General features: G+C 39.5%; 3 protein-coding genes across 4 annotated transcripts; 2 read left to right on the forward strand and 1 right to left on the reverse strand.

The window, feature by feature from the left end:
- The first annotated feature begins 368 nt into the window (after positions 1 to 368).
- ybey (ybeY metalloendoribonuclease) lies at positions 369 to 2768 on the forward strand. Its single transcript, XM_058082732.1, has 4 exons — positions 369 to 1164; positions 1279 to 1410; positions 1524 to 1592; positions 2476 to 2768. The coding sequence occupies exons 1-4, from the start codon at positions 955 to 957 to the stop codon at positions 2569 to 2571; spliced, it is 507 nt and encodes a 168-aa protein (XP_057938715.1). The 5' UTR covers positions 369 to 954; the 3' UTR covers positions 2572 to 2768.
- On the reverse strand, positions 2756 to 20431 carry usp37 (ubiquitin specific peptidase 37). 2 transcript variants are annotated; one of them, XM_058082724.1, is made up of 25 exons: positions 20235 to 20431; positions 17437 to 17644; positions 16488 to 16638; positions 16256 to 16347; positions 16056 to 16171; positions 13255 to 13332; positions 11345 to 11433; positions 11173 to 11266; positions 10840 to 10995; positions 10358 to 10489; positions 10161 to 10284; positions 9682 to 9929; positions 9490 to 9607; positions 9306 to 9385; positions 8579 to 8737; positions 8431 to 8484; positions 8183 to 8330; positions 7900 to 8113; positions 7601 to 7767; positions 7265 to 7325; positions 6963 to 7078; positions 6288 to 6357; positions 5330 to 5468; positions 3828 to 3933; positions 2757 to 3117 (listed from the first exon to the last, which is right to left on the reverse strand). In XM_058082724.1, the coding sequence occupies exons 2-24, from the start codon at positions 17608 to 17610 to the stop codon at positions 3846 to 3848; spliced, it is 2868 nt and encodes a 955-aa protein (XP_057938707.1). In that variant the 5' UTR covers positions 17611 to 17644; positions 20235 to 20431; the 3' UTR covers positions 2757 to 3117; positions 3828 to 3845. The 2 variants fall into 2 exon arrangements, with proteins under 2 accessions (XP_057938706.1, XP_057938707.1); XM_058082723.1 differs by having other exon boundaries at positions 2756 to 3933.
- A 5-nt stretch (positions 20432 to 20436) lies between these two features.
- Positions 20437 to 26710, forward strand: cnot9 (CCR4-NOT transcription complex subunit 9). The gene is made up of 8 exons (XM_058082730.1): positions 20437 to 20791; positions 20921 to 21106; positions 21495 to 21610; positions 23656 to 23765; positions 24626 to 24735; positions 24976 to 25074; positions 25179 to 25270; positions 26005 to 26710. Exons 1-8 carry the CDS (start codon positions 20774 to 20776, stop codon positions 26171 to 26173), a joined length of 900 nt encoding a protein of 299 aa, XP_057938713.1. The 5' UTR covers positions 20437 to 20773; the 3' UTR covers positions 26174 to 26710.
- Positions 26711 to 26907: the final 197 nt, after the last annotated feature.

Raw genomic sequence — 26907 nt, forward strand, 5'->3', positions numbered from 1 at the left:
ACAAACCACGTAAACAAGAATCTGGGCGGATCTTTTGTAAACTCCTCCAATCGAAGAGCTATTATGATAATTTCATGCGATCGCATTCTGTTTGTGTATTAAAAAATGAGCAATGGAAAAAATACTATAAGCTTGTTTTTAAATGCGGAGAGAAGATAATTGAAGTTTATTGAGCAAGCTGAAAAGGAGTAGGCTGGAGCAAAATGTCATCGTCATTCAAGCAACTTGAAATGAACTTGATTAGCAAGAATTAACTTGAAATGAGTGGATGAAATGAATACATCTGAAGGCTAGAATTGAAAATCATCATACTTAAAAAAAAAGAATATATTTCTATATATCTGAAAAAAAGTGAGACAAGCTTGAAAAGCTATCGCCGTCCTCTTCACTCACTCGCATTTCCGGTTCCGATCGGCAATGTGATGCAGCATTTGCTGTTACTGGGAAATCTAAAATGTTATTTAAATATTACGCTGTTATGCCTCAAACTGGTCCAGTCTGGCGCTGCTGACGACCTCAATAAGCCCAAAATTTCTTGTTATTGTTTCTTGTGACTTTTTTTGTTACACGTGGTTTGATTGTGACATCAAGTAGTTTAAATAAATTAATTGACCGAATTCACGGTGCCATTGAATGCCACACGAGTCCTCAGCTGTATTCCGCCATTGCAGTCGGTTTCATTGACCCGACCATTCTAAAACTGCTTAACAACCATACTTGAAAACAAAAAAGCTATGTAAATGTTCGCGTGTTTGGATGCACATCCACACGTTTGATAAATGATCTGGCTTAATTGCTTTGTACGTCATACTACCGGCGTGTCCCTTGATTTTTAGGAACGACCGTTGTAGCGTGACTGACGAGTGGGAGTCAACAGGGGTGTGTTCAATTTAACGACAAAAATGTCTGCAGTTTAATTTATTTATCGTTCGTCTTTTTGAGTGGTGTTCTAAAATGGGTGTAGTGGTGCGGAATCTCCAAAAGGTGGTGCCTCTTCGCCGTGCCAGGTTGCGAAAGGACGTGAACACGCTGAGGCACATTCTTGGCATCCAGAACTTTGACCTGAGCATAATTTGTGTGGACGACCGCAGGATTCAGCAGATAAATCACATCTACAGGAAAAAAAAAACACCGACAGATGTCCTCTCTTTTCCGTTTCACGAGGTATCACAGTAGCCCTAAATAACCTCACGTTTATTAATTGTGGCTTTGCTGTAGCCTCCTCCCCGCCTCCAACCTTTTCATAACTCTCTCCACAAATATTGAATGCATTTATAGGGACTTAGACCTGGAAAGATGCCATGCCCCCTTCACAGAGATGAGCAGAACCTTGGGGATATTTTTCTGGGTGTGGAGTTTGTTATGAGACAGTGTCAGGAGGAATCGTTAGATCTGCATGGGACACTCACGGTAAGTAGCCATAGATATCCGATGCATTTGACCAACATCTTGATTGTGGTAGACATCAATCTAATGATAGTAATCATTTGTTGACAGTAAAATACCATTGGTTATTGTTTTAGGTTATGGTGGCCCATGGTATCTGCCACCTGCTTGGTTACAGGCACGAGTCGGATGAGGAATGGCGTGAGGTATGTATGTGTGGAGACATCATGCTACAGTAAATGAAGAAACCTGTTGGTAGAATGCTGGTGTGTGTACGGTCAAGTCAGTCATCGCTTTAGAAGTGTTAACATTTATATTGTGGTTGTACTTTACCTTAAAACTGGATCTCCCTTTACAGTGGAGGTGAACATAATACTACACGTATTGTTGTTGTTGTGTTAATCATAACATGTCCAATGAGTGTGTAATTAATAATAGAATCCTCAATAACTTTCCTTACTGTATACAGTATCTACTGTATACACTTGAAAGTATTCACGGCCCCACTAATTAGCAGATTTTTGGTCCAATTACCCCCACCCCCAAAATATTTTTTGCCCAGAAAATAAATTTCATTCATCATAAATTGTTAAAAATGTATAAACTATATATATATATTAACTATAAACAAACTATACATTTTACACTTTAAAATGTGCTTTACCATGGATTTAGTTTGTTAGCTTCAGTCACTATGGACTGATGACAGTTGACTGTCTGTTCTGAAGCTGACCATAATAATTACAACAGTCACACTCATCGCAAATGCTGAGCTGAAATTGGAAGGGAAGGAAGGGTAGGAGAATGCTACAAATAGACATTTGTATGGGCGTATCGATTACTCACTTATTTTGGCCAATCACTGGCTGGCAAAAAGCGGGGATCTACTGTATTTATAGTTAAGGATGCATAATTCATACCTGGATGACAATTTTGTGGTTGGGATCACAGTATCTCTCATTTCAAGCATTGAATGGCTGAAAATTGATTCAATGATGTCTGTTTGCATCTTCTGAATGTAAAACATTGATATAACACCGAAATATGACAGTTGATAACCTGCTGAGTAATTTGTTATTGTGCCTGTAGATGCTGCAGAAGGAAAGCTACATTCTTAGTGAGTACAACAGACTCACAGGGCAACATTTGGTACCACTGATGAAGAGATGCCATGAGGATAGGTGACACTGACTGTAATAAGCTATTGATTTTATGCACATGTAAAGACTCTGAAATCAAATTTTACACAGTCAGCATTTGGGTAAAATACTCTGTAAAGCTACTCACTGTTTGGATTTCTTTCTAGCCACAAGTAGAGTATTAAACACTTGAAACAGTCTTGTACTTAAGTTGTAATATTTTATTAAAGTCTACTGTAAGAATATGTCAGTTGGGTGTGGGGGGGCTAGAAAGACCTGCTCACTGCACCTTATTTGCACTGCATTTCAAGGAGGGTTTTGTGGAAGTAAATCAAATTAGAAATCCAAAGTGGAAGTAAATCACTAAATGTTTGTCTTTGTATGAAGCAATGAAGTGACAGCAGTTTGACACAACAGTGTTGAGTAAAAGACAAAAGTCTCATATCAGCAAACTAACTTGAAGAGATTGATGTGAAGGTGAAGAGACTTTAATTGAGTAAGACAACATACTGTAGCTTGCTTCCCTGGTGGTCTAGAATGATGTATCCCCATTAACCACTTGACTGGTCAATATGGAGAAATAAGTCCTAAACTGCAATAAATAGAAAAATCAGACTATAAAATTGTTACAAATTTGACAAATATTGAAAAAGAAAGTAAAGCTTGTCACATACATGTCTAAAAGATTGAGGAGGCACAAGATCAAAACTCAAGACAGGAGGTCTTTGCTGGAACTTGTTAACACATGATGCACAAAAAGCAGCTGGGAAAAAGAAATCCACACAGCAAGGCGAATTTGTGCCAAGACATAGATATTGCACCAAAAGTACCCGCTAAACACAACAACCCTTTAACTCTATAATAGCTTATAATCCAACATAATATTTTTATTTACTTTATAAAGGAAATAAAGTTTGAAAAGCATAATTCATGAAGCTCCGATAGTAGCATCTGCTATTTTACAGCTGCGTTTAAGTCTGTAGGAACACAGCATCAAAGTTCAAAGTGTATCAAGAAACAGAAATGTAACCTGTACAAAACAGTTGTTTGATAAAACTGTAGCAAAAGAACTGAAGCCCCACCAAAACATGAACAAAACATTGTTCAATTGAACAGTTTAACTGCATTTTTGGCAACTTGTGGTCATGACAGTTTTGCACCTTCGGTAGCAATTAGGTGTTACTGTAACCCGTCAAAACACGTTGAAGAAAATAAGTGCCAAAAATGAAAAAACTGGACAGCAATCAGTAGTACTTAAAGTTCTTGAGACGAAACACCAATCAAGTAATGTTCAGGGGTTACCATTGGTGTTCAAAGACCTCAGAGCGGCTGCAGGACATTCCTCCCCACATCCGAGGTACTACTAGTTCCAGCCTTCTCCATTTCTGACAGCTGCTCAAACACATCCCTGAAGACACACACATAAGACGATCAATGCAGGTTATGCTTAGCAGCAAGTGTTGAAAATGGTGTGCAAGCAACAGCAAAAAAAATTCTTCCCAGGACCCAAACTTACAAAAGTACGTACATACCGTAAATACGGTTATAAAACTGTCACCCGTGTATAAGTCGCACCCTCTTAAGTTTAGAGGAAAAAAACAGATTTGTTCATACGAGATGCACCAGTGTATGGGCCCCATGTGTCCACGTCATAAAATGACATATTGTGGCACACACAAGTCTGTGAGGACCATGAGGCAGCTACTTGTCGTATTTGAAGCCGCTATGTTGTGTTGAAAACGTACTTGTTTGATTGTGCCGTTCATGCCATGAACGTCATTGTGATAATTATTATTCTCATTGACTTGTTTGTTCATTTATTACTGCATGAATGAAGACTAGTGGCAGGGCCGTTGACAAGATGAATGAATTGTCTCTGAATAGTTTCTTTAAACAAGCAAAAACCAACCCCCCCCCCGATTATTTTGGTATAATACTTGATTCCTAAAATATTCAATACCTGCTGCCCTACTCAATACAATACAAAAATAATACAATACAGTCTGACTCACGGTGTCATCAAAAATTAAACTCATCACACAGCAACCTAACACCCAAGGTATAAGGAAGGCATATGGGAAATATAGTACGTAGTACATTATATGTACCAATACGAGTTTAATGTAACAATTTTAACAACAAGCAATTTTAACATCAACCCATAATGCATTACTGCCAGAAGAGCAGTTAATTGGAGGACAAGCAACATAGATGCATGCCACTGTCAAGCAGAGGGAGCCACAGGAGTCCAAAGCACAGAGCCCAGAAGGAGGCTTATGTCATGGCAGCGCGCTAATGAATGTGTTCCTCAGCCTTATGGGAGAAATTGAAAATTTTTTCTTACTACAAACTAAATATAAATTGGTACATGATTTCTGGGCGTTAGGTTCCTGTGTGATGAATTTACTGCCCTCAGTAAGATGGCAACATGATTCAGACTGTTACATTGTTACACTGTTTTATATATAATGACCTCCTAGGATTTCCAGAGAGTTGACAAGCTTGTTGCGAGTGCACTGCTAGCTCGTGATTGGCTCCTGCCAAAGAAACAGCTACCGTTTCCTCACCGACTCATGAGCGTTACTGTATTTCAACAATTACTAGTAGTTCTGAAGTAAAGGGGATGTCAAGAGATTAGAATGTAGCCATGGATTAGGCGCACAGTTGTATAAGGGTTCAGAGTTTAAAACTGCTTACACACCAGAGTTTACGGTAGTTTAACAACCACTTTTATCGGCTGGAGCAGTTTTTGAGCACCATTTCTTTTTTGACACATTTTTACAGTAAACAAGTTGTCAACTTACTTGTGCATGTAGAAGAAAATATATCCACTGCGGTCACGTTCTCTTTGGACGGCAGCTTCCTGTGTCCGTGACACGTCCAGGTCATTGTACGTTAGCCATGACTGCTTCTTCATGTCGTACACGTCACTGATGTAATGTCCTAGCAAAACAAAGACACTGTGACATGCTGCCTTCAAGGCTGGGGTGCCGCAAGTGAGGCCCACACCACATTGTAAAAATATAACAAGAAAACTGAAGTTTGGGAAGCGCTCTGTTTCAAAAGGCAAGGGGCGGACTTCCTTGGTTCACAGTTAGGAAGCACTTTGGCCCACCATGGTGTAGTGGTTAGCGTTCCGGACTTTGGCACAAACGCCTTGGGTTCGACTCTCCATTAGTAAGCATCATTGGTATTCGTCAGCAAGGGCATCCGGAATTTAAAGGGCTCCTGTGGCGACTCCGTAATCAGGAAAAAGCCGAAAGAAACGAACAAAGTTAGGAAGCACTTTGTGCGCGAGCCCAGTCACAGCGGAGTGGGCATGCCACTCTCAAAGGAAATGTAGCTGGAAAAGGGGCCGATTGTGCAAAATCTGAAATGTTTTCTGTGCAAGTTGTGTGTGGCTGCTCTATAGGAGAATTAATAAATACGTTTTTTGAAAATCAAGTTGTGAAAAAGTTATGTTCCAAGAATAAAGTATGAAAGTACAATGGCAATAAAGTCATAATTATGAGAAGAATATTTACAAGAACGCAGTTGAAATAGTTAAAAAAAAATGGCTTAACTGCTTATATATGGGCTAAATTCATCTTCAAGTGGGCTCACTGGCAACTTTTTTCCCCCTGCGCAATGGCTTGTGTGTACAATCTTGCAGATAAAGTGTCATTAAGGAAGGAAAAAAAATCTAACAATGGAGGTTTATTAAAAAACTGCCTTAATCAGAAAGGAGGGTGGCTATACTTCTACACGAAGTTAAGTGCTTACCAGAGGAAGAGCTGTTCCCAATGTGACTGACGACACTGATGAGTCGAAAAGAATTGGCCAAATCTCCACACTGTAAATAAGAGGTAACAGGATGCTTGAAAAATAATGACGTTGCAAACTTTACACGTTGTGAACTACTAAAATAAATACTTACAATACATACATATTATAATATACACACTGCCGCTCAAAAGTTTGGGATCACTTGCAAATTTCTTTGTTTTCCAAAGAAAAACAATTCTTCCTGCATTTCACAAACATTTGTATCCATTTCACAAACAATTAAAATTAATCAGATGATTTTCAAAGAACGATCGACATTTTTGCATAGAGGCCTACCATTTTATAAGGCTAATACATTATTAGAAAATCTATCTAAAAATCTAAACTGAAACTTCCTACCATGCTGTTAACTACTCCCTTCTGAGAGCAGCACAAACTGGGTCTAACAAGGACAGAAAAACAATGCACAACTGTGCAAGAAGACAAATATCTGAGAGCATGTAGTTTAAGACAAAGACGCCTCACAGGTCGTCACCTGGAAGCTGCACTAAATAGTAGCTGTCAAACACCAGTGTCAGTATCAACAGTGAAGCGGCCACTTCAGCAATAAAACTACTGAATTCACAACCGAAAACAAACAGGGATGTTTTATGGCAGCGGAAAGTAACATACCTCTGCATTTCTCTTCAGGTTCTCAGCTTCTGCTTCAGTGTACTCCATGTCGAGCACGTCTTCATTGCCAGAATCATCATCTGAGCACAACAGCTCAGGCAATGAATTATTAAACTCTGTTGGGCGACAAGAAAATTATGTCTGATACCTGATTCACAAGACAGATTGGGTTTTTAAGCTGTAAATCACTTGGTACAAGTTAGTTAAGGAAGAAACAGAAGACAAGAAAATCCTTACATGGGAACAGTCTAAGATCTAATCCACTAACAGTGTACACACCCAATGTAATGAATGAGTGTCACCTTGCAAGCTGAGCTCAGTGGCCCTCTTCAGATCATCATCCTCCCTCATCTCCTGGGCTTCCTGTATGCAGTGCAGCAGGAACAACGATTTTTGTCAAGAAAAAAAAAATAAACTCAAGGTATATTTTTTTGGATTAGTGTCTACTCGCTTAACGAGTATTTTCATCATGATCCAATATTTAACTCCCTTGCTTTATATAGGAGTTGCAGATAAGAAAAATGACCAAACTGTGTTTTTCTAAGGTTTTGACACCATGAGTGATTACACTGCATTGTAATGCTGCCACCTACGATGAAGACACGTCATCATTGACACAATCTTAAATTCATACATACATGCTCCTTGAGGCTCTGGGCCAGCGCTTGCTGCAACTCCTGCTCCTCCCTCTCCTGGTCCAAATTGTACTGCTGAACCCAATCAAGTTCCCCCTGTTGCTGCATGCTCTCTGGAGTTTGGTTCTCTTTGTTTTCATCCATGGTCAAGTCCAGAGAGTCCAACACATCTAAATAAGCGAAATGCAAACAAGTGAAAGCAACATTCAACATGACGATCAATAGGAAATGATCTCCATTGTAATAAACAATACAAATATCGCACTATTACAACATGGAAAATGGTCTCTTTTCACACATACCCGTAGGCTGTTTAGTGTCCGTGTCCAGCAGCTCTGTGTGATAGGCGAGGTCATGTGCATCTGTGTCCCCAAAACCTGTGTCTGGGCTGCTTGTTGGCTCCTCCTCCAGAGGAGCAGAGATACCTGCCTCCTGGCGACTAATCTCCAGCACAGCCTCTAACATTTCATCATCATTTATACCACTGAAGGGTGGTGGATCCATTGACGTTCCCCGCTGAGAACAGAAAAGGAAAAACACAAAAGTAACTCCAGAATATATACTGGTTTGCCAGGAAATAGTCACCTCTTCTAGTCGTTCATCATCTTCTGGCAGGCAGCTGCTGAGTCGTCGTTTGCGGCTATTGCTCACTTTTCTGGTAAGCTCTTCCTCGCTGTCCGAATCCCCTAGGACAGATGTGTTGTTGGAACTGACCAACTTTCCTCCAACCCGCCTGCACACATTCAAAATTCTCTAATTACATCTTACATCCAATAGATCTACCGGAATCATTGTTGGATGTAAATACTGAATGAACCATTTCAATGTCTTACCGGAGAGGTGCTGAGGAAGAGTTGACTGACTGTGATGTTTTATGGGGTCTGGACCTGTGAGAACAGATAAAACAAAAAAGATTTGTATATTTATTCATTTCATCAGTTGAACTCAAAATATTAGTTATTTTCTGTATAGATGTCCTACGTTTGTGAACTCCAACCCAGACTGATGGGGGGTCGTGTACTTTCAGTGCAGTGAGACAGCAGGGTCAGGTAGCGGGGTATCACCACCTGTTGGCCCAGCTTGCTGTTCAGAGACAGCTGGGCATTAAAACTGTATCTCTTCAGGTGCAGGATGAGCACTCTGCATGAGAAGAACATCTATTAGCAAAAACTGCTGGGATTCTTTGTACTTAGGTTGTGCGTTTCAAGTGTTGTTATTTCATGTTATTTCATACATCAAGGATAAAGACTGCATCCTTGGGCATGTTTAAGCATTTGCTCCCATGAAAGAAACAGTAATAAGCAGTGCAGTGCAGCCCCCTCTCTATAAGCCACAAAGTAAAAGGTAAAGAGTTCTTTTTTTATTATTACCATTTCATTTAATCCTTATCTTTAATAGTTTTATTGCTGCATTGTGTATGCCATTCATATGTTCTGTGTATGGTATGAGTGACTTAATTTAGCTATAATTTAGGTATAAAATCAGACTTATGTATATGCACACATATTGGAGCAGCACTTTTACTGTATGTAACCAGAGGACCTCTATTTTCATACATAATTTTTTTTTTATGATTACCTACATCAATTGGGACCCAGAAGGTGCAATATCATGCAAGAAAAGCACAGCATTTGCTCCACTACAAACATTCTTGTTTTTATGAATATCTTCATTTGCATGAATCACTCAGTGTGTATGTGTAGTTTACCTGGGGAGTTTGCTAAATTTGTGTGTAACCGTGGCTGCTTTTCCATTGCATTTTTCACACAAGTATTCAATTTCCTCTAACTGTAAAAACACAAAGACAATTATTAGTAAATGTGCAAGCATTTACTGTGTGCTTCAATGAGAAATTATGAGAATCTTAAACAAAAACCTGACAAATGACTCACCCTAAAAAACAGATCCAGAGAATCCTGGATAGAGCGAAGTGGGAGGGTCTTCTTTCTCCGAGGTAGGTCGATGGACAAGTCATTGAACTGCTCTCGCTTGGTCACCACTTCGCCACAACTGCAAAATCAAGCCGTTAATACACGCTAAATCTTCACCACCAGGTGATCAGCCAAGTGGCAGGCCTTATTTACCCTTTGCAGGTGATTGTGTGCTGCACCTCAAATGACATGTTAACTGCCACAGGGCAGGTGTATATGCGAGACGTGTCCGCTTCTTCACTGGGGTCTGCCTTGGTTGCCGGTGGGTGTGCTGTTGCCTCATGGCCACCGTCACACATCCCAGATGAGGAGGACTGAGCATCACTTGTCCAGCTTTTATTAATTTTCTCTACATCATCTTTCAGCTGGTCCAGACACTGGCTGAGGAATTCGTGTGCATCCTGGTAATTACATGCAACTTCTTTATAGCACAACGTACACCATATATTATACTTCACATTTTAGATGTAAGTGGTGAAAAACCTGAGCCAGTACTAATATCAAAATATACAGTGTGTGTTTTACATTTAACTGTTTTTTTTTCCTGTTGATTCAGTCTCTCCAGATTTTCTTAATAACTGTACTGTTTCCTGACCACCCACAATCAGAGGTTTTGCTCAGGCAAATCTTACATTTTGTGTATTTCCAGAGAAGCGCTCCGCAGTAGAGGAGATGGCACTTTTCACTTTCCTCAATAGGTCCTTTTGTGTTTCTGGGCAGCCCACATCCTTCTTAGCCAAAAGATGAGCAAAACGCCTGAAAGTCAAACACATTAAAGACAAACACATTAAACAGAACAGTTCTGTTATGATTTCATTTGCCGCAATACCTGAGTAAAGCATTGACGGGCACTTTCTTCCAAGGGATGCTCTGCCTCAGCATGTCATTGGAGAAGGAAGGCAGGCTGAAGAGCGACTGCAGAATGGCATTCATATAGCAAGTGTTGCCCAAATTTGAAAATCTGTCGGAAACAAAAGCAAATATGTGCTGCTGCGCCAACAAAATGTGTTTATTCACAGATTTCCGAGCTGGCTGCATTACTTTCTAACTCAGTAATTGTTTTGCAGCCCCAGCATGTGAAGATCTGTTCCATTGGAAATGATAAGACAGAAAACATCTGGTAGTAATTACTTGTCAAGTAATTGGGTGGAGAAAATATTTCTTTTATTTATGGTTTCTGAAATACTGGTGTGGTTTCGATACAGTCAATGTATGCAATTTCGCACACCAAATGTAAATCCAGAAATCACAGCAGCAAAGACTAAAAATAATTAAAATATTGCCAAATTTTGAAGATGAGGAAGCAATTACCCTTGCAGGGGAGGCTGCTGCTGGGCCGCAGTTGACGGTCTCTGCTTGTTCCAGCCACCATAATCTAGAGAGGGGCGTACTTTCTTGAAAGGAGTGGAGTGATTGGGTAGTAGAAGACTACGCTTGGCTGTGGGAGTCTGTGATGTACTTGAAGGCCTGATTTTTTCAACAAGGTCACACACGTGTTACTACAGTCAAGGCTTGAAAGAGTCATGCATTAGACTGTTGTGAAAAGGGTCTTTAAATATGCCCCAAAACAAGTAAACTATTGTCTTATTGTCATATACTGTATTTGTGCATCACAACTGCACTTGGACAACTAAAACAGCTCACCTTTCTATAAAAGAGTGGCTGTGGCTATAATCTTTCGTCACGGATCGACTACCATAGAATGCAGTTGGTTGGAGGGGAGTTGATCCCAGCGGGCCTGAGTAGCAAAAAAGAAACAAATTACAAAAAAAAAATCACAAAAGATATTTTCTTATTTTATTTGTACGTTTCTTACCTAAACTCCGGTTGTCCTCCGGCAGCTTCAGCTTGTCTTTGCAGCTTAGTAAAAACTTCCTAGATGGGTCAGAAGTGGCCTTGTTGTTGCTATAAAAAGGTGTATGTTATGTTAAAGGTAGAACATTGCACACATGTACAGTGCATCCGGAAAGTATTCACAGTGCTTCACTTTTTCTACATTTTGTCATGTTACAGCCTCATTCCAAACTGTATTAAATTAATCTCTTACCTCAAAATTCAACACAAAATACTCCATTATGACAATGTGAAAAAAAAAAATTTTTTGACATGTTTTGAATTTATTAAAAATAGAAAACAAAAAAATCACATTTACATAAGTATTCACAGCCTTTGCTTAATACTTTGTTGATCCACCTTTGGCAGCAATTACAGCCTCAAGTCTTTTTGAATATGATCCCACAAGTTTAGCACACCTATCTTGAGGCAGTTTTGCCCATTCTTCTTTGCAATAAGTCTCAAGCTCCATCAGGTTGGATGGGAGACGTCTGTGCACAGCAATTTTCAGATCCCTCCAGAGATGTTCGATCGGATTCAAGTCTGGACTCTGGCTGGGCCACTCCAGGACATTCACGGAGTGGTTCTGAAGCCAATCTTTTGAGATCTTGGCTGTGTGCTTCGGGTCGTTGACCTCAGGCTGGGGCGAAGGTTCATTTTTCAGCAGGACAAGAGCGCTCTGGAGCAGGTTTTCATCCAGGATATCTCTATATATTGCTGCATTCATTTTTCCTTCTATCCTGACTAGTCTGCCAGTTCCTGCTGCTGAAAAACATCCCCACAGCATGATGCTGCCACCACCATGCTTCACTGTAGGGATGGTATTGGCCTGGTGATGAGCAGTGCCTGGTTTCCTCCAAACATGGCGCCTGGCATTCACACCAAAGAGTTCAATGTTTGTCTCTTCAGACCAGAGAATTTTGTTTCTCATGGTCTGAGAGTAATTCAGGTGCTTTTTGGCAAATTCCAGACGGGCTGCCATGTTCCTTAAGGAGTGGCTTTCGTCTGGCCACTCTACCATACAGGCCTGATTGGTGGATTGCTGCAGAGATGGTTGTCGTTCTGGAAGGCTCTCCTCTCTCCACAGAGGAACGCTGGAGCTCTGACAGAGTGACCATCGGGGCCTTGGTCACCTCCCTGACTAAGGCCCTTCTTCCCCGATCGCTCAGTTTAGAAGGCTGGCCAGCTCTAGGAAGAGTCCTGGTGGTTCCAAACGTCTTCCATTTACGAATAATGGAGGCCACTGTGCTCATTGGGACCTTCAAAGCAGCAGAAATTTTTCTGTATCCTTCCCCAGATTTGTGCCTCAAGACAACCCTGTCTCGCAGGTCTACAGACAGTTCTTTTGACTTCATGCTTGGTGTTTGTGCTCTGACATGCACAGTCAACTGTGGGACCTTATATAGACAGGTGTGTGCCTTTCCAAATCATGTCCAATCAACTGAATTTACTGTAGGTGGACTCCAATTAAGCTGTAGAAAGATCTCAAGGATGATCAGTGTAAAAAAGATGCACCAGAGCTCAATTTTGAGCTTCATGGCAAAGGCTGTGAATACTTATGTAAATGTGATTTCTTAGTTTTCTATTTTTAATAAATTCAAAAAAAGTCAAAAAAAACATTGTCATAATGGAGTATTTTGTGTAGAATTTTGAGGTAAGAGATTAAATTAATACAATTTGGAATGAGGCTGTAACATGACAAAATGTGGAAAAAGTGAAGCGCTGTGAATACTTTCCGGATGCACTGTACATTTTTGACAGTGGTTTCAGTTTCAGACTGGCGTGAGCTGCACATTCTTGGGAAAAAAAATATATTCATGAATATTAACAAGATATAAAGAGGTGCGTTCTCAAAGTGAACAGAAGTTCAGTCCAAGTTGATTCTACTTTTACCTTGAGGAGTCATTTTCCTTGGGGTAATCCTCAGTCAAGTCACTTTCAGAGTTGAGGAGTCGTTTTCTCTTTTCGCTTCTGACAAACAGTGCCAAAACAAATTCGTAAAATAAGTAACACACCAGTGCAAAATTTGACCAGAAGCCATGTACTCCCTACTCCTGCACACTTAAAAAACATAAACCTCATTATGTTAATTAACTTGAAATATTAAAGATAATTCATTGGTTCATTCATGTTATAGTAATTCTGGGTCAAAAATGTGTACTTTGCATGGTGATATTAGGATAAGGTTTGACATGAGCACTGATAAATTCTGATTATTCTAAGGATCGACCGATACATCGGCCGGCTGATGCAGCAGCCCGATATTTGAGTTCTTTACTAGAATTGGTATCGGTCAATACGCGTGTGGGTTCGCCGATGTATTTTTCTGCCGCATGATTGACACGACAGGCATCCGCCAGGCAGTTTTGTGTTGCCGGAGGACCCTGCAACACACGCAGTCGCGGTACCCCTCCCACAATGCAAGAGTGGTGAATCACAACAGGGTACTTTTTCATCTTTTAATTAGCCTCTACAGTTAAGTAACTATGTTCTACTTAGTTGAAATATTGCCATTAGTTGAAATAGGATGATATAGGAACATGAACGCCAAGTGCATGCAAATATAGTTTAGTTTGTGGGTCTGAAAACCAGGAATGTTGCTGAATGCTTCATCTTTAAAAGTGCCTACCGTTGTAATTAGGGAGCTGTTGATGTAGTTGGAGGCTAATATGTACAGCTGTTACCACTTTAATGTCAACCTTGGCAATTCAGTTCCATGGTGTTTGTAGAAGTTGTAGAAGCCGTGTCTGCTATCAGAGGTCTTTAGCGTGCACAACACAAACTTTAATGATGAGGGAAATGTTTTATATATCGTACTAAATTGTGTCAGTGTGATGTGTGTGGAGACGGGGGGGGGGGGGGGGGGGGGGTGTCTCACTGCGGAGGAGCAGTCATCACATCAATGCGAGATTTGCACATGGTTGAATATTCATTCCTTTTAAAGTTGATAATGCCGTTTAAATGTGTGTTTAAGAAAGCTGAATCCTACTGTGTTCAGTGTTTACATTTCAAGAAATATTTGTTTATACTTGAGACCTGTAGTATTTGTTATCATTGTCATTTTTTCATGTAAATTGAGGGAGCAAAAGCAGTATTGGCCACAGCAAAATCGGCCATCTGCTAAGGGTGATGGAAAAAAATCGGTATCGGCCCAAAAAAAAACATATCGGTCCATCCCTATTTTATTCCACTCTGATGTTGGCATCCTTCCTTTTTGAATCAATTTCATTTTAAATGACTTAGTTTAAGCTTCACTTTTTTTGTCCACTCAGGATGGCTATGGTTTAAGTCTGCATATTCATTTCATACCAAATTGACGGGGAAAGTTTAACAATCATGATAAAGCAGTATCTATCCAAAGGTTTGTTTAACATTGTTGTCCATTTGAAGGAGAACATTTTGTCTTATTGTTGTATGAGCAACAAGGGGTTGCTTTCGTAAATATCACCTACTTTGGGCTGCATCCGCATGTGTGGGTGTGTTTGTTGTGATTTACAAGTGTCCCTGAATCCAGCGGCAACTTGTGTCACAGGAGTAACGTGATGCAGCTTGGGCAGCCCTGACAGCAGTTTGCTAGTTTAGATCCTGTAGTATGAGTATGAATTGAAATGAGTATGAATTGTCCATTATCTGACTGCAATAATTCCATGGTGTCCCAACTCTAAAGAAACCACTATCCACTTCTTAATCTAAAATACAATAATGCATACAACCAGCAAGAAAGCCTCAGTTTCAAATTTCCACTCACAGTGACAGGTTTTCAGTCATCATTCAAACTGACTTATTTATTGATAAGATGTACATAGAGCAATGAACAACTTGCTGCTCTGTCTCCTTCCTGCTGCATTCTTGTCACACTGAGGAGTTCAGGCGCACTCATAATTTTGAGTGTTAGCCGCTAATTGTTTTTCATTTTTATTCATGTACCCCTATGGCAATTGACATACCCCACTTTGGTAACCACTGCTCTAGAAAACATGAAGTAAATGGGTCAGTTCTCATACATGCTGTTGCTGATTATTGTTCTGTTTGTATAATATAACTTGATCAAGCTTTTTCCAACATTTAACACGACAAAATATTCAATAAAACTATGTATGGTTCACGATGATATTGAAATCGGACGATATGAAAAAGTGGTAATTTTATATTTATTTATATATATATAGATATATCTATATATATATAGATATATCTATATAGATATATCTATATATATGTATATATATAGATATATCTATATATATGTATATATATAGATATATCTATATATATGTATATATATATATAGATATATCTATATATATGTATATATATATATAGATATATATATAGATATATATATATATATAGATATATATATAGATATATATGTATATATATAGATATATATATAGATATATATGTATATATATATATATATATATGTAGATATAGATATATATATATATATATATATATATATATATATATATATATATATATATATATGTATGTATGTATGTATGTAAACATATGTTACTGGCAAGTAGCGATCACGTTACAGTCATTCTATGACGTGTGCTTGTAAGCTACCCCACCACCCTCTGCCTCACTCCCAAAGCAAAAAACCTGGGTGGGAAACATTGAATGTATATTTAGCTGTATAATTTAAGCACAGAACTCATGACAAGAATTAACACAAATAATCATACCTATTCTCAGAGAGTCCAGTTCGAGTGGGTGTGGAGGCCGCTCTGCTCGGGCTGCCCAAAGGTTTACGTGGTGTGGAGTCCTCCCGCCCCTCTGCACTTTGCCGCCTTGGTGTTGTCTGGAAGATGTCCAGAATCTGGACAATTAGCTTAAATATATGCCAATATCTACCTTGAATTAAATGTCAAGTGTTTCAGCTCACCTGCCTCTCTCCAGAGGAACTGGTTTCATTTTTCACTGAGCGACGGCTAAGCACACTAAAGTTTGCACTTCCGTGGGACGATTTTAAAACACCTTAAAACATAAAAAGAAGAATTTTGTTAAATAATTATAGCAAAAGCAATATGCTGTGAATGTGACAGAAAAACATGGCATTTTGCCTTTCGTTATTCTTGCCAACATTCTGATGATTGAATGGTAAAGGGATGATTTACTTGTTTTTCCTTGCTTCATCTTCTCCAGGTAGTCTTTCGTCTTCTGGGCCAAAGATGGAGACATTTTGTCCAGGGTGATGACGCTGCTGTCTTTCAGGGTAAGGATGATTCGGGTCATATTCGGGCATACGCTCTTCACGTTCTGATTCAGCTGAAGGCAAGAAAACACATTTACAATGATCACATTTTAAAACATTATGATGCCATTGTCTACTTCCCATTATTGGCTATATATAGTCAAATTGACCCATTTTAAAGTTTAAAGATCAAGGGAAAAAAGGATAAAAGTTGTTTGTTTGTTTTTTACAGGAACCATTTATCTACCTTTACCTTCCCAGATACCACAGCCCGATTGTCTTACTGCCCCAAACAGGGTAAAAAATGTGAGCCCTCTGCCAAAAAATCAGCACTGGAGTGGACCAGAAAGCAAGCATGATCCTGGATTACAATGCCACCAAAGGGCATTGGACAAAGTAACGGTCCTACAGCACAAAGCAAATGTAAATCGAAGAAGAAAATAAGCCATTTAAGAAATAACACTTGTGCTCCTGTGTGTTGCTGTAAATGTGTTCCGGTTTTAGGAGTGCTGAGTTTGTGCACTGTGATTGGCTTGCCACCAGTCCAGGGTGTACCCCACCTCTCGCCCAAAGACAGCTGGGATAGGCTCCAGCACCCTCGTGAGGATAAGCGGTAGAAAAGGAATGAATGAACATGAGAGTGAAGTTGCAAAATGGTGATGGATTTCTGTATAAGAATTTTATGGACACCTGCCTGACACTTTCACATTAAAACGTTTCCAAATAAGAGTCTCCACATATACGTATAGAATATGTGCATAAACAAGGAAAATTCCTAACAGGGAACACCAAATCCATCGGTGGTGGTCAAAAGACAAGGGCGGCATACTGAGAAATCATTTTATGAAGAAGAAAAAAACATTAAAGATTACCTGGAATGTTTTGGATGCCCCGCCACAGTTAAATCTTATGGAGAGGTTCACTTTATTGTCCTTTTCCAAGATCTCAAAAGTTCCTTCTCTCCACCGTGTGGTCCCAAAATCAAAACCACTGAAGCGGATCCTAATAGCGCCGCCACTGGAGAGTTTGGGCACTACTGTTGCCATGGCTGTTGCCTTGGAGGATGGGATCAAATAAATCCTAAGCAAGAAGAGCATGAAAGTGGCTCGTCAAACAGCAATATTTGGATCTCAATACATATGATTTAAAGAGTGCAGTTCAAACTACAAATAAAAATACATTCAGCAGTTCAGTTTCTGATTAGCTTTATTTTACAATTGAAAGTTTCTATTCACAAATTATTTAAAAAAATGAAGAAATATATTCTTGAAATAGTTCACTTTGTGCGTAGTGAACATACATAATTAGGCTGCACAAACCAAATAAACTGAAAAATATTGCAATCTCGATTCATGCAATCTAATTTCTGAATTCTGATGGCGATTAAAAAAATTACTTCAAGAGCTTTTTAACCTCCTTCTTGTGTTAGAGTCGGCACCGACCCGTTTTACATTTTAATGCATAAAAAGAATCACATAACAGTTGTTTATTGCATCAAGGCCTTTTGACTTTGTCAGGAAACTCTATTTCAACAAAATAAAAACCATTTTAAAACAATTTAAAAACCAAAAATGATTTTTAATAAATTTCAAAATGGTCTGGTTGAAATTATGACCACTGTGTTGTTAGGGTTGGTTTCGACCCGGTTATAATAATACAACTAAGCAATATTTTGAGCCAAAACTGAAATCGTAAGTGCACAATTAGCTAACACAATGACAACTAGCTCCTCTTCTCATCATGTAAGCTTCAGGGGATTCTCATTTTGACTGATTTTCCAGTATACCAGTGGAAAAACAATGTCCAGACATATGAGGAAAATTCACTCATTTGAGTGGCCATTTGACTGGCTGATTTCACATTTACAATTTGGATCATGGAAAGAATAATAAGAAGTACAGTGTACCAAGATCTGGACCAAATTTTTGGTGACAATGACAGAGAGGACAGACCAGCGTAGCCATTGTGATGAGCAGGAGGACAACGTGGAGTATGATCCAGAAGACACAGATGATGAGAAGATCTTTTGAAGCTCAGTACCGCATGATGTACATGAAAGGGCAGCTGCTGCAAAGGTCATCAAAATGACCCCTGGGATAAAAAGGTTTGCTGTGACCAGTCAGTGACATCAAGACATGTTTTGGGCTGTTTATGCCACTGTGCAGCTCCTTCTGCTGATGTTCAAAGCAGGGCAAGGATGACAGTGGATGAGCATCTTGTCCCTTTCCAATGAAAAAGCCCCTTTGGGCAATACATACCCACATACATTTGGGCAGCCTGTGGTGCAAAGACCAGCTATGCCTGGAACCTGAGAAAACCAGGGAAAATGTGTGGTCCTCCATATGACCATTGGACTGCAGTGTCACAGGATCACATGTGACAATTTTTTTTTTACCAATTATGACCTTGGACAATGATTTCTCAAGAAGCTTTAGCTTTGTGTTTGTTTTGGAAGTAGTAATTTATTTCTATTTGTTTGATTGGTTGTTGTTTATTTGGTCCTGCAAATCTATATTTTGTGTAATCGCTTTTTGATTTCAGTTTATACTAAAGCTCTGTTGCTGAAAACAATAACTTTTTCTACCTTTTCTTGACATTAATATATATGGATCAAAATTGACCCAAACACCATAGCTGTTTCTTTAGTGATTAATACTAAAATGAGAAAATAAATAAAACTAATTGATTTAAGAGATATGTTCTATAGGCCTCAGTAATAGCCACGTAACAAAAGAACCTTTAATTTATTAGTAAGATTCTTTTGAGGTTCATTTTACCATTTTGGAAATTGAAATCGAGGGGTACAGTGCCCACACCAAAAATATTAAAACCAACATTTTCATGGATGAGGAAGCTTAAGAAGGTAACCAAGAGATGAGAAGCAAATTTGATGGTGGCTTATTGTTTTTAGTGTATTTTATAGCTGATTTATTATATGGGTCGAAACTGACCCATTAACATAAGAGATGATACCAGAAAACCTGGTGTTTGTGCATTTATGTCAGTTCAGAACTTATATCTCTGAATAAAGAAGAAATTTAAAAAGATGTTATTTTAATCTAATTCCATTAGTCAAAAAATAATCAGTTCATTCAAAAACTATTACTCATACTAAAACATTTATAACAAATTACCAATCAAACAAATGCAAGGTAGCGCACTAGGTAAGAGTAGATATACAGTAAATACTTTATACCTGTATATATGGACATTTACGCATGGGATGCAACACATTTTTTTCGCACAGTTTGGAGTGTAACAGTAATTGTGTTCGCCGCCTAACGGGACAATCCAGCCCATTAATGCATAATATCTTATTTTTGTTACCAAACTATCTTGGTGACTAGCTTGGTGACCGCCGTAGTAAAGGGGGAGGCGAAGGCAACCGTACTGCCATCAGCACTATTCACGCCTTGATTTAGATGGCAAAACTATATCAAGAACTATAACACTAAACAATGTTAAACGATTACAATTTATTCTTTACAGTAAACACATGCCGAGAATACAGGTAATGGATCATCGACATTCGCTCAATGGACGGAGGAGGCCGACATTAGCAAGTCGGCTAGTAGGCTAACGGGGGGTAGCTAACTGGCTAATTTGCCTGGTTGTAATGTTGGTGATGAAAACAGTGGCACAGTTTAAACGTATAGTTTGAGTTGTTTACCTGCTATTGGTATTTGCTCGTCTTGAAAACCTCCCTATCAAAATGTCGTTTCGAAAGTCCTCCGCTGGCCCAAAGTTTGTTTTGCCGGCATTCAACTGCACCTTGTATGGATCCTGTTGACAGAGGACTCATACACGACGCCTCTCAGCTCAGTACGATGATGGCGGGAACGTAAAAATTCACACCGGACGTGACGTCAAAACAGACTCAGTGTGCCATCTCGCGACATTTTAGGTGTTCGACGCCTTGCCTCACAATATTAAAACGCGAACCGAGTATTGCATCGACAACGTTACTTTTCGGATTTTTTGTGTGTTTGTGACACATTCAATTGCGAGCATACGTGGTGTTTAAATCTCCCAAACTAGCTACGGCACGCAGTTTGTAATGTAGCTACAACATTCGGTCCTGTTGTAAAGACATTAGCAGCTAGCTGCGGCTAACGTTAGCCGTCCATATCGCATGATAGCTTCATCAACTTTGGTTTAGCCGCGCAATTGGAACTAGCTGAATTCGTGACGCCAGAAAGGCTTCTTAGAATGCTGGCTACGGGAGCGGTAAGTACTTGCACTTCGTACTGTGCGCAATCATTATACTGTTATGTATTATACTGTAATGTTGTCCATGCACGCGCTGCTGCATGTTAGCATTATGTTGTAAATGTGTTGTTATTGTTATTTTCGAAGGCTGTAACAAACGTCACAGCCTTGGCTCAGGTAGACCGAGAGAAGATTTACCAATGGATCAATGAGTTGTCCAGTCCTGAGACCAGAGAGAATGCCTTGCTTGAGCTCAGCAAAAAACGTGAATCTGTGCCCGACCTGGCACCCATGCTCTGGCACTCGTGTGGCACCATTGCTGCCCTGTTGCAGGTATGAAAAAAAAATCCCCTCAAATCTTTTTTTGTTTTAATTTTAACTTAACAAGCTGCATCACAAACAAACTCTGCCATTTTACTCAATAACTCACACACTTGTGAAGGTACCATCTAGGGTGAATTTACTCGGCGAGGCATGCACATGGTCTTAAATCTTGAATCACATATTTTGCAGCATTATACAGCACTAGTGTCTAAATACCAATATTTACTTTCTTATACTGTTTTTTTTTAACATTGTTCATGCTGAATGTATTACACCACAAACATCACTCACATTGGTGGTCATGTGTCATTGTTAATTCTATTGCCCTTTTGGCAAGAAGGTTTACACGTATGTGTGTTTTTTATTGTCCTAATAGTTGTTGCTTGTCTTGTTTTAGGAAATAGTGAACATCTATCCCTCTATAAACCCACCAACGCTTACAGCTCACCAGTCCAATAGAGTGTGCAATGCCTTGGCACTTCTGCAGTGTGTTGCATCACATCCAGAAACAAGGTAAATGAGACCATGGCTGCTTGGGGTGGAAAAAAAGAAAAACATTATCACTTTGTACTAAAAACACAGAGGTCTTCAAATTGTATGTGTGGTTTTATTTTCTTTACCTCATCTTTATACACAATAAACTGTCTAGTACAGGGGTTGGCAACCCAAAATGTTGAAAGAGCCATATTGGACCATAAAAAATGTCTGGAGCTGCAAAAAATTAAAAGCCTTATATAAGCCTTATAATGAAGGCCACGCATGCTGTATGTATCTATATTAGCTATAGTAGCCTACTATCAAAATGATTAAGTTGGCTACAAATACATAATGAGCCTTCATGGGTAAATGTTTATTTTCCCTGCAGCACATGCTATAGGGAATGACGCACCACGTCTGTTGTACGATGCCGCCTCAAGTTTAACTTCATTACAATATTAATAAATTATGCTTCTTTGCTTTGATGAAATTAATCTATCTCTATTTTGAGGACGCAGCCTGCATATATAAAAATAAAACAGCAGCCTTTTGAAAAGGTAAATTATATAAAATCCAATTAATACAGTTTAAGTTTGATTTCTGTGCAAATGCGAACGTAGCTATCCTGGTGTTAACTTGTCAGGTAGGTAGGTAGATGAATAAAGTATCTACCTAACCAACATAGCTGTCCTGGTGTTAACTTGTCAGGTAGGTAGGTAGGTAGGTAGGTAGATGAATAAAGTATCTACCTAACCAACGTAGCTATCCTGGTGTTAACTTGTCAGGTAGGTAGGTAGGTAGATAGATGAATAAAGTATCTGCCCAACCAACGTAGCTATCCTTGTGTTAATGTGTCATGTAGGTAGGTAGTTGAATAATGTATCTACCTAACCAACATAGCTATCCTGGTGTTAACTTGTCAGTGTTATTCAGCTCAGAACCGTAGTAAGGGCGACCTGACTTCAGCAGAGAAGGAAAATGTTACTTGTTGCTTCCAACCAACTTTATTTTAACCTTCCAGCCTCAAGGCATTTCACACCGGACGAACTTCCTGGTTCAAAGGTCATTCAAGTCCACCCTACATAGCTGTCCAAGGCAAATGCGTGTAACACTTGGACCCGAGCAACAAAACACAATAATATCCCCAAGTGTCATTCCAAATATATACTGAGGAAAATCAGAAATCACTTTATAAAAACAGCCACTTTGTTACTAAATATGTACCTATGACAGGATTGTGTTTTTGTCTTCTTGTCGGACATGACTGGTCAGCTTCTCAACATCGGGCATGTAAGATGAATGCAAATGATTGGGTCCAAGAAACGTTTAATCCTCTGATATCTGTTATTTTTCTCTTTTTCCCTTTGGGATCCATGGCCCATCACACAGTCGCCGGATTGTTTACAACAGCCACCTGCCTGGCATCCCGCCCTGTTGATAGAAACGTGTATCGCAGGCTATGATGCAAATCTTCCTTGACAGAAATGTTGAAATTTAACATTATATTATAATAACACATTTTTACAGCATTGGAAAACGTTAAAAATATTTGTGTCATGTTCGTCCTCCACAGAAAGCATATTAAAACAAAAAATATATTTCACACCCCCATCTTTTTCCATTTTCAAACATTTTTCAAAAAGCTCCAGGGAGCCACTAGGGTGGCGCTAAAGAGCTCTGGAGCTGCGGCTTGCTGACCCCGTCTCTCTATCTATATCCATCTCTCTATTTTTATCTATCTCTATGTTTCTATCTCTCTCGCTCTTTTTCTCTCTGTCTGTCTCTCTATCTGTCTCGCTCTTTATCTCTCTGTCTATCTCTGTATATCTCTATCTATCTATCTATCTATCTATCTCTCGCTCTCTCTCTCTCTCTCTCTCTCTCTCTATATATATATATATATATATATATATATATATATATATATATATATATATATATATATATATATATATATATATATAATCGCTATCTATCTCAATGCAACTATCTGGTCTAACAAGCTGTGATAATACTTGTATCTTATAGCAAATGTGCTCACCTGAATTCAAATGGCTTTCATGGTTACTTTCACCCAACAGGTCGGCCTTTCTTGCAGCTCACATCCCACTTTTCCTTTATCCTTTTCTCCACACTGTGAGCAAAACACGCCCATTTGAGTACCTGCGACTTACAAGCCTTGGAGTCATCGGTAAGTTTACCATCCATTTATTTTCTATACCACTTATCTCAGCTGGCGGGGTCCACCCTGGACTGGTAGCCAGCCAATCCCAGGGCACATATAGACAAACAGCCATTCCCACCCACATTCATACCTATGGACAATTTGGAGTGGCCAATTAACCTAGCATGTTTTTGGAATGTGGGAGGAAACCGGAGTACCCGGAGAAAACCCACGCATGCACGAGGAGAACATGCAAACTCCACACAGACATGCCAAAGTGGAGATTCGAACCCAGTTCTTTAAGTTGATATAACACACATTTTTTCCCATTTTGTCTGGATTTGAACAGCCCAGATTTTTTGGCAGGTTTATTCTTACAGAGAGAGGATGTGTTTGGCAGGATGACCAACTCTTCTCCTCCCATATGTACTTGAAACAGCATTCATTAGCATCCAATAATCTTAATCCTTAATGATGGTCAGGACACTTTTTGAGACAAAGAGCAGCCAAAATTGGTGGGTGTGTCTCCTCTCTGAGCTTTTTATGATGTTCATTTTCACTTCCATGGAGATGGCTTTCCTTTTGGCACATTGACACAGACGGCATGAAGTGTAAAAAGTGAACTGTTTAGCGAGGATTTGTGAGACACACACTGCGTTCTTCTGCTGGCTGGTGTTGTAACTACTTGTCGAGCGAATCTCGTGTTTTACAGACCAGTATTCATTTATGGGAGCATGTTATCAGAGGACCACCTGTACAAGAAACATCTGACCTCTGTGCTTGCCCAAAGGGTGTTCTACAGTTTTTCTCTCTCTCTCTGTCTTGCAATACAATACAAAGTCTGTCAAAAGCCTTTTTGACAGTGTGCATTTTCATCATTACTACAGGTGCGCTGGTGAAAACAGATGAGCAAGAAGTGATTAACTTCCTCCTCACGACTGAAATCATCCCATTGTGTCTCCGTATTATGGAATCAGGGAGTGAACTCTCCAAGACGGTACTGATAGATGTGTTTTTCTAACAATCCTCTCAAAGTGACACACTAGTAGTCTGTATTGTTGGTTGGAATAAATAATGAAAGGCATCAAGGACCCCATCTAACCCATTATACTATATATAATGGAACCTTTCAGTTTGAATACCCCTGTAGTCTTTTGGGGAAATTTGTATTTTCTGATTTTAATATATGGTAGTTGGGCTTTTATCACTAAACTTTTTCTTTTTTTTTATTTGTCAGGTTGCGACTTTCATATTGCAGAAGATCCTTTTGGATGATACAGGGCTGGCCTACATTTGTCAGACATATGAGCGCTTCTCCCATGTGGCCATGATCCTTGTGAGTTCCCCTTCCAAAGTTCACCCACTGTCTCGCTGTCACTGTCTATTGGTTGTCACCAATAAGTGGGGCTCACATTTTAATTGGCAACCTCTGTGTGGCAGGGCAAAATGGTATTGCAGTTGTCGAAAGAGCCATCGGCACGTCTGCTGAAGCATGTTGTTCGATGCTACCTTCGTCTCTCGGATAATCTCAGGTACGTCATGCAACTAAGGCCTTGTCGACACGTAGCAGAGTATTAAAAAAAATTGTGTCCACACAACCTCGTACAATAAAATAAATAAAAAATGCATCCACTCTTAACCGTATAAATGCATTGGGAAACAGTCATAAGCATGCCAAACGTGTGGGCGGCAGTAGTTTCTAAAATTCTATCCAAACAGTCATCCGCCGTCATCCTATCATCCACAACTCGTTCATGTGGACTGGCAATGAGGCAGAATTACTTCTAAACATTGTTTTAGAATACAAAGTCAACAAGATGCAAGAAAATGTTGATTTGGAATCGTGCCAAAGCAAGTCGGCGTCAGAGCCAGCTAAGAAGAGGATGCCTCGGCTGTGAAATTATTTGAGCGAAGATGGCCGGCCTCAAAGTGTTTTTTGCCTCAGCTCTTTAAAGTGAGGCAATATTTGGGCTTGCAAATACAAGCAAGCAAAAAACGCTTGCAAAATAACTACAACCAACACAGTTCTGAAGGCATCCAGGTTGCCAGAGGTTTTGAAAACCTTCGTTTTTAATACCAGATATCGGCGGCCTTGTGTGGATGATCGGCCAAATCGTGGAAAAATAACTTGGATCAATATCGTTTGGTAGTTTGTGATCGCTGTGTTATCAACACCTTTGGCATTATTGGTGGTATAAAACCTAAAGGTAGATCTAACAAACAATTAAAATAAAGCTTAAAAATAATCAGGTATTTGTATGTTCAGAGCTAGAGAAGCCCTGCGACAGTGCCTGCCAGACCAGCTGAAAGACAGCACCTTCGCCCAGGTGCTGAAGGACGACACCACCACCAAGCGTTGGCTGGCACAGTTGGTCAAGAACCTGCAGGAAGGTCAGGTCACTGATTCCCGGGGCATCCCATTGGCCCCGCAGTGATTTCAGTGCGGCCTTGATAAGTTTCTATTTCGCCAACATCAATGCAGTGCTGAGATTTACTGTGTAGTGAAGGGCTCAATAATAATTGCTGGATTTGCTTTTTTGGGATAGTTTCTGTTATTTTGATCAAATGTGCTGCCTTTGCAATAGTTCACATTCACAATATTTAAAGTCAACATCAATAAAAATGAAATTCTCCATACACCTTTAAACCCCACAGAAAACTGTAAATAGCCGATGTTTATGTAAATAGAATTCTTTGCAATTGACATTTGGGTAGATGTTGACACATCAATGACTGCCAGCTGTTTCACAATTTTGGTTGTCTGTATGTTTTACATATTTTTGCAGTTTTCAATATGTAAAAGATGTGATAATTTCAGATGATCACCATTTTCTACACGCATTGTGTGTAGTGCATATTCCATCAAATAAAAGAAATATGTCCTATTACAAAGGTTTCTAGACTGGGCGGTACAGTAAGGCTGCCAAAGTGATGACTTTATTCATTTTGAATAAATTTGTGTTCAAACATTAGCCTGTGTTGCGTGATGTGAAAACATGATCACTTTAAAACCTTTTTTGGTGCTGGGAAAGGGGGAGACGGGCTTGTGGGCCAGTCTAATGGGAAAAAGTCATTTTCTGTTTGGTCCTAGTGCTTCACTGGTCTGCGTAACATTGTTTTTGGTTGGTAAAAACTACAGGGGATGTGCCCCTCATCCTCCTCCCAATAC

Source organism: Doryrhamphus excisus, chromosome 9 (assembly GCF_030265055.1).
Source record: "Doryrhamphus excisus isolate RoL2022-K1 chromosome 9, RoL_Dexc_1.0, whole genome shotgun sequence".
Taxonomy (NCBI): domain Eukaryota; kingdom Metazoa; phylum Chordata; class Actinopteri; order Syngnathiformes; family Syngnathidae; genus Doryrhamphus; species Doryrhamphus excisus.

Excerpts from the sequence above, each read along its gene's own strand:
- ybey (XM_058082732.1), top strand. The coding sequence starts at position 955 with ATGGGTGTAGTGGTGCGGAATCTCCAAAAGGTGGTGCCTCTTCGCCGT. Across the intron at positions 1,411-1,523 it reads ATCTGCATGGGACACTCACG|GTTATGGTGGCCCATGGTAT; the intron begins GTAAGTAGCCAT and ends TTATTGTTTTAG. Across the intron at positions 1,593-2,475 it reads CGGATGAGGAATGGCGTGAG|ATGCTGCAGAAGGAAAGCTA; the intron begins GTATGTATGTGT and ends TTGTGCCTGTAG.
- usp37 (XM_058082723.1), bottom strand. The coding sequence starts at position 17,610 with ATGGCAACAGTAGTGCCCAAACTCTCCAGTGGCGGCGCTATTAGGATC. Across the intron at positions 7,768-7,899 it reads GGACACTAAACAGCCTACGG|ATGTGTTGGACTCTCTGGAC; the intron begins GTATGTGTGAAA and ends TCGCTTATTTAG. Across the intron at positions 6,358-6,962 it reads ACCTGAAGAGAAATGCAGAG|TGTGGAGATTTGGCCAATTC; the intron begins GTATGTTACTTT and ends TCTTATTTACAG.
- cnot9 (XM_058082730.1), top strand. Across the intron at positions 21,107-21,494 it reads CCATTGCTGCCCTGTTGCAG|GAAATAGTGAACATCTATCC; the intron begins GTATGAAAAAAA and ends GTCTTGTTTTAG. Across the intron at positions 25,075-25,178 it reads CCCATGTGGCCATGATCCTT|GGCAAAATGGTATTGCAGTT; the intron begins GTGAGTTCCCCT and ends TCTGTGTGGCAG.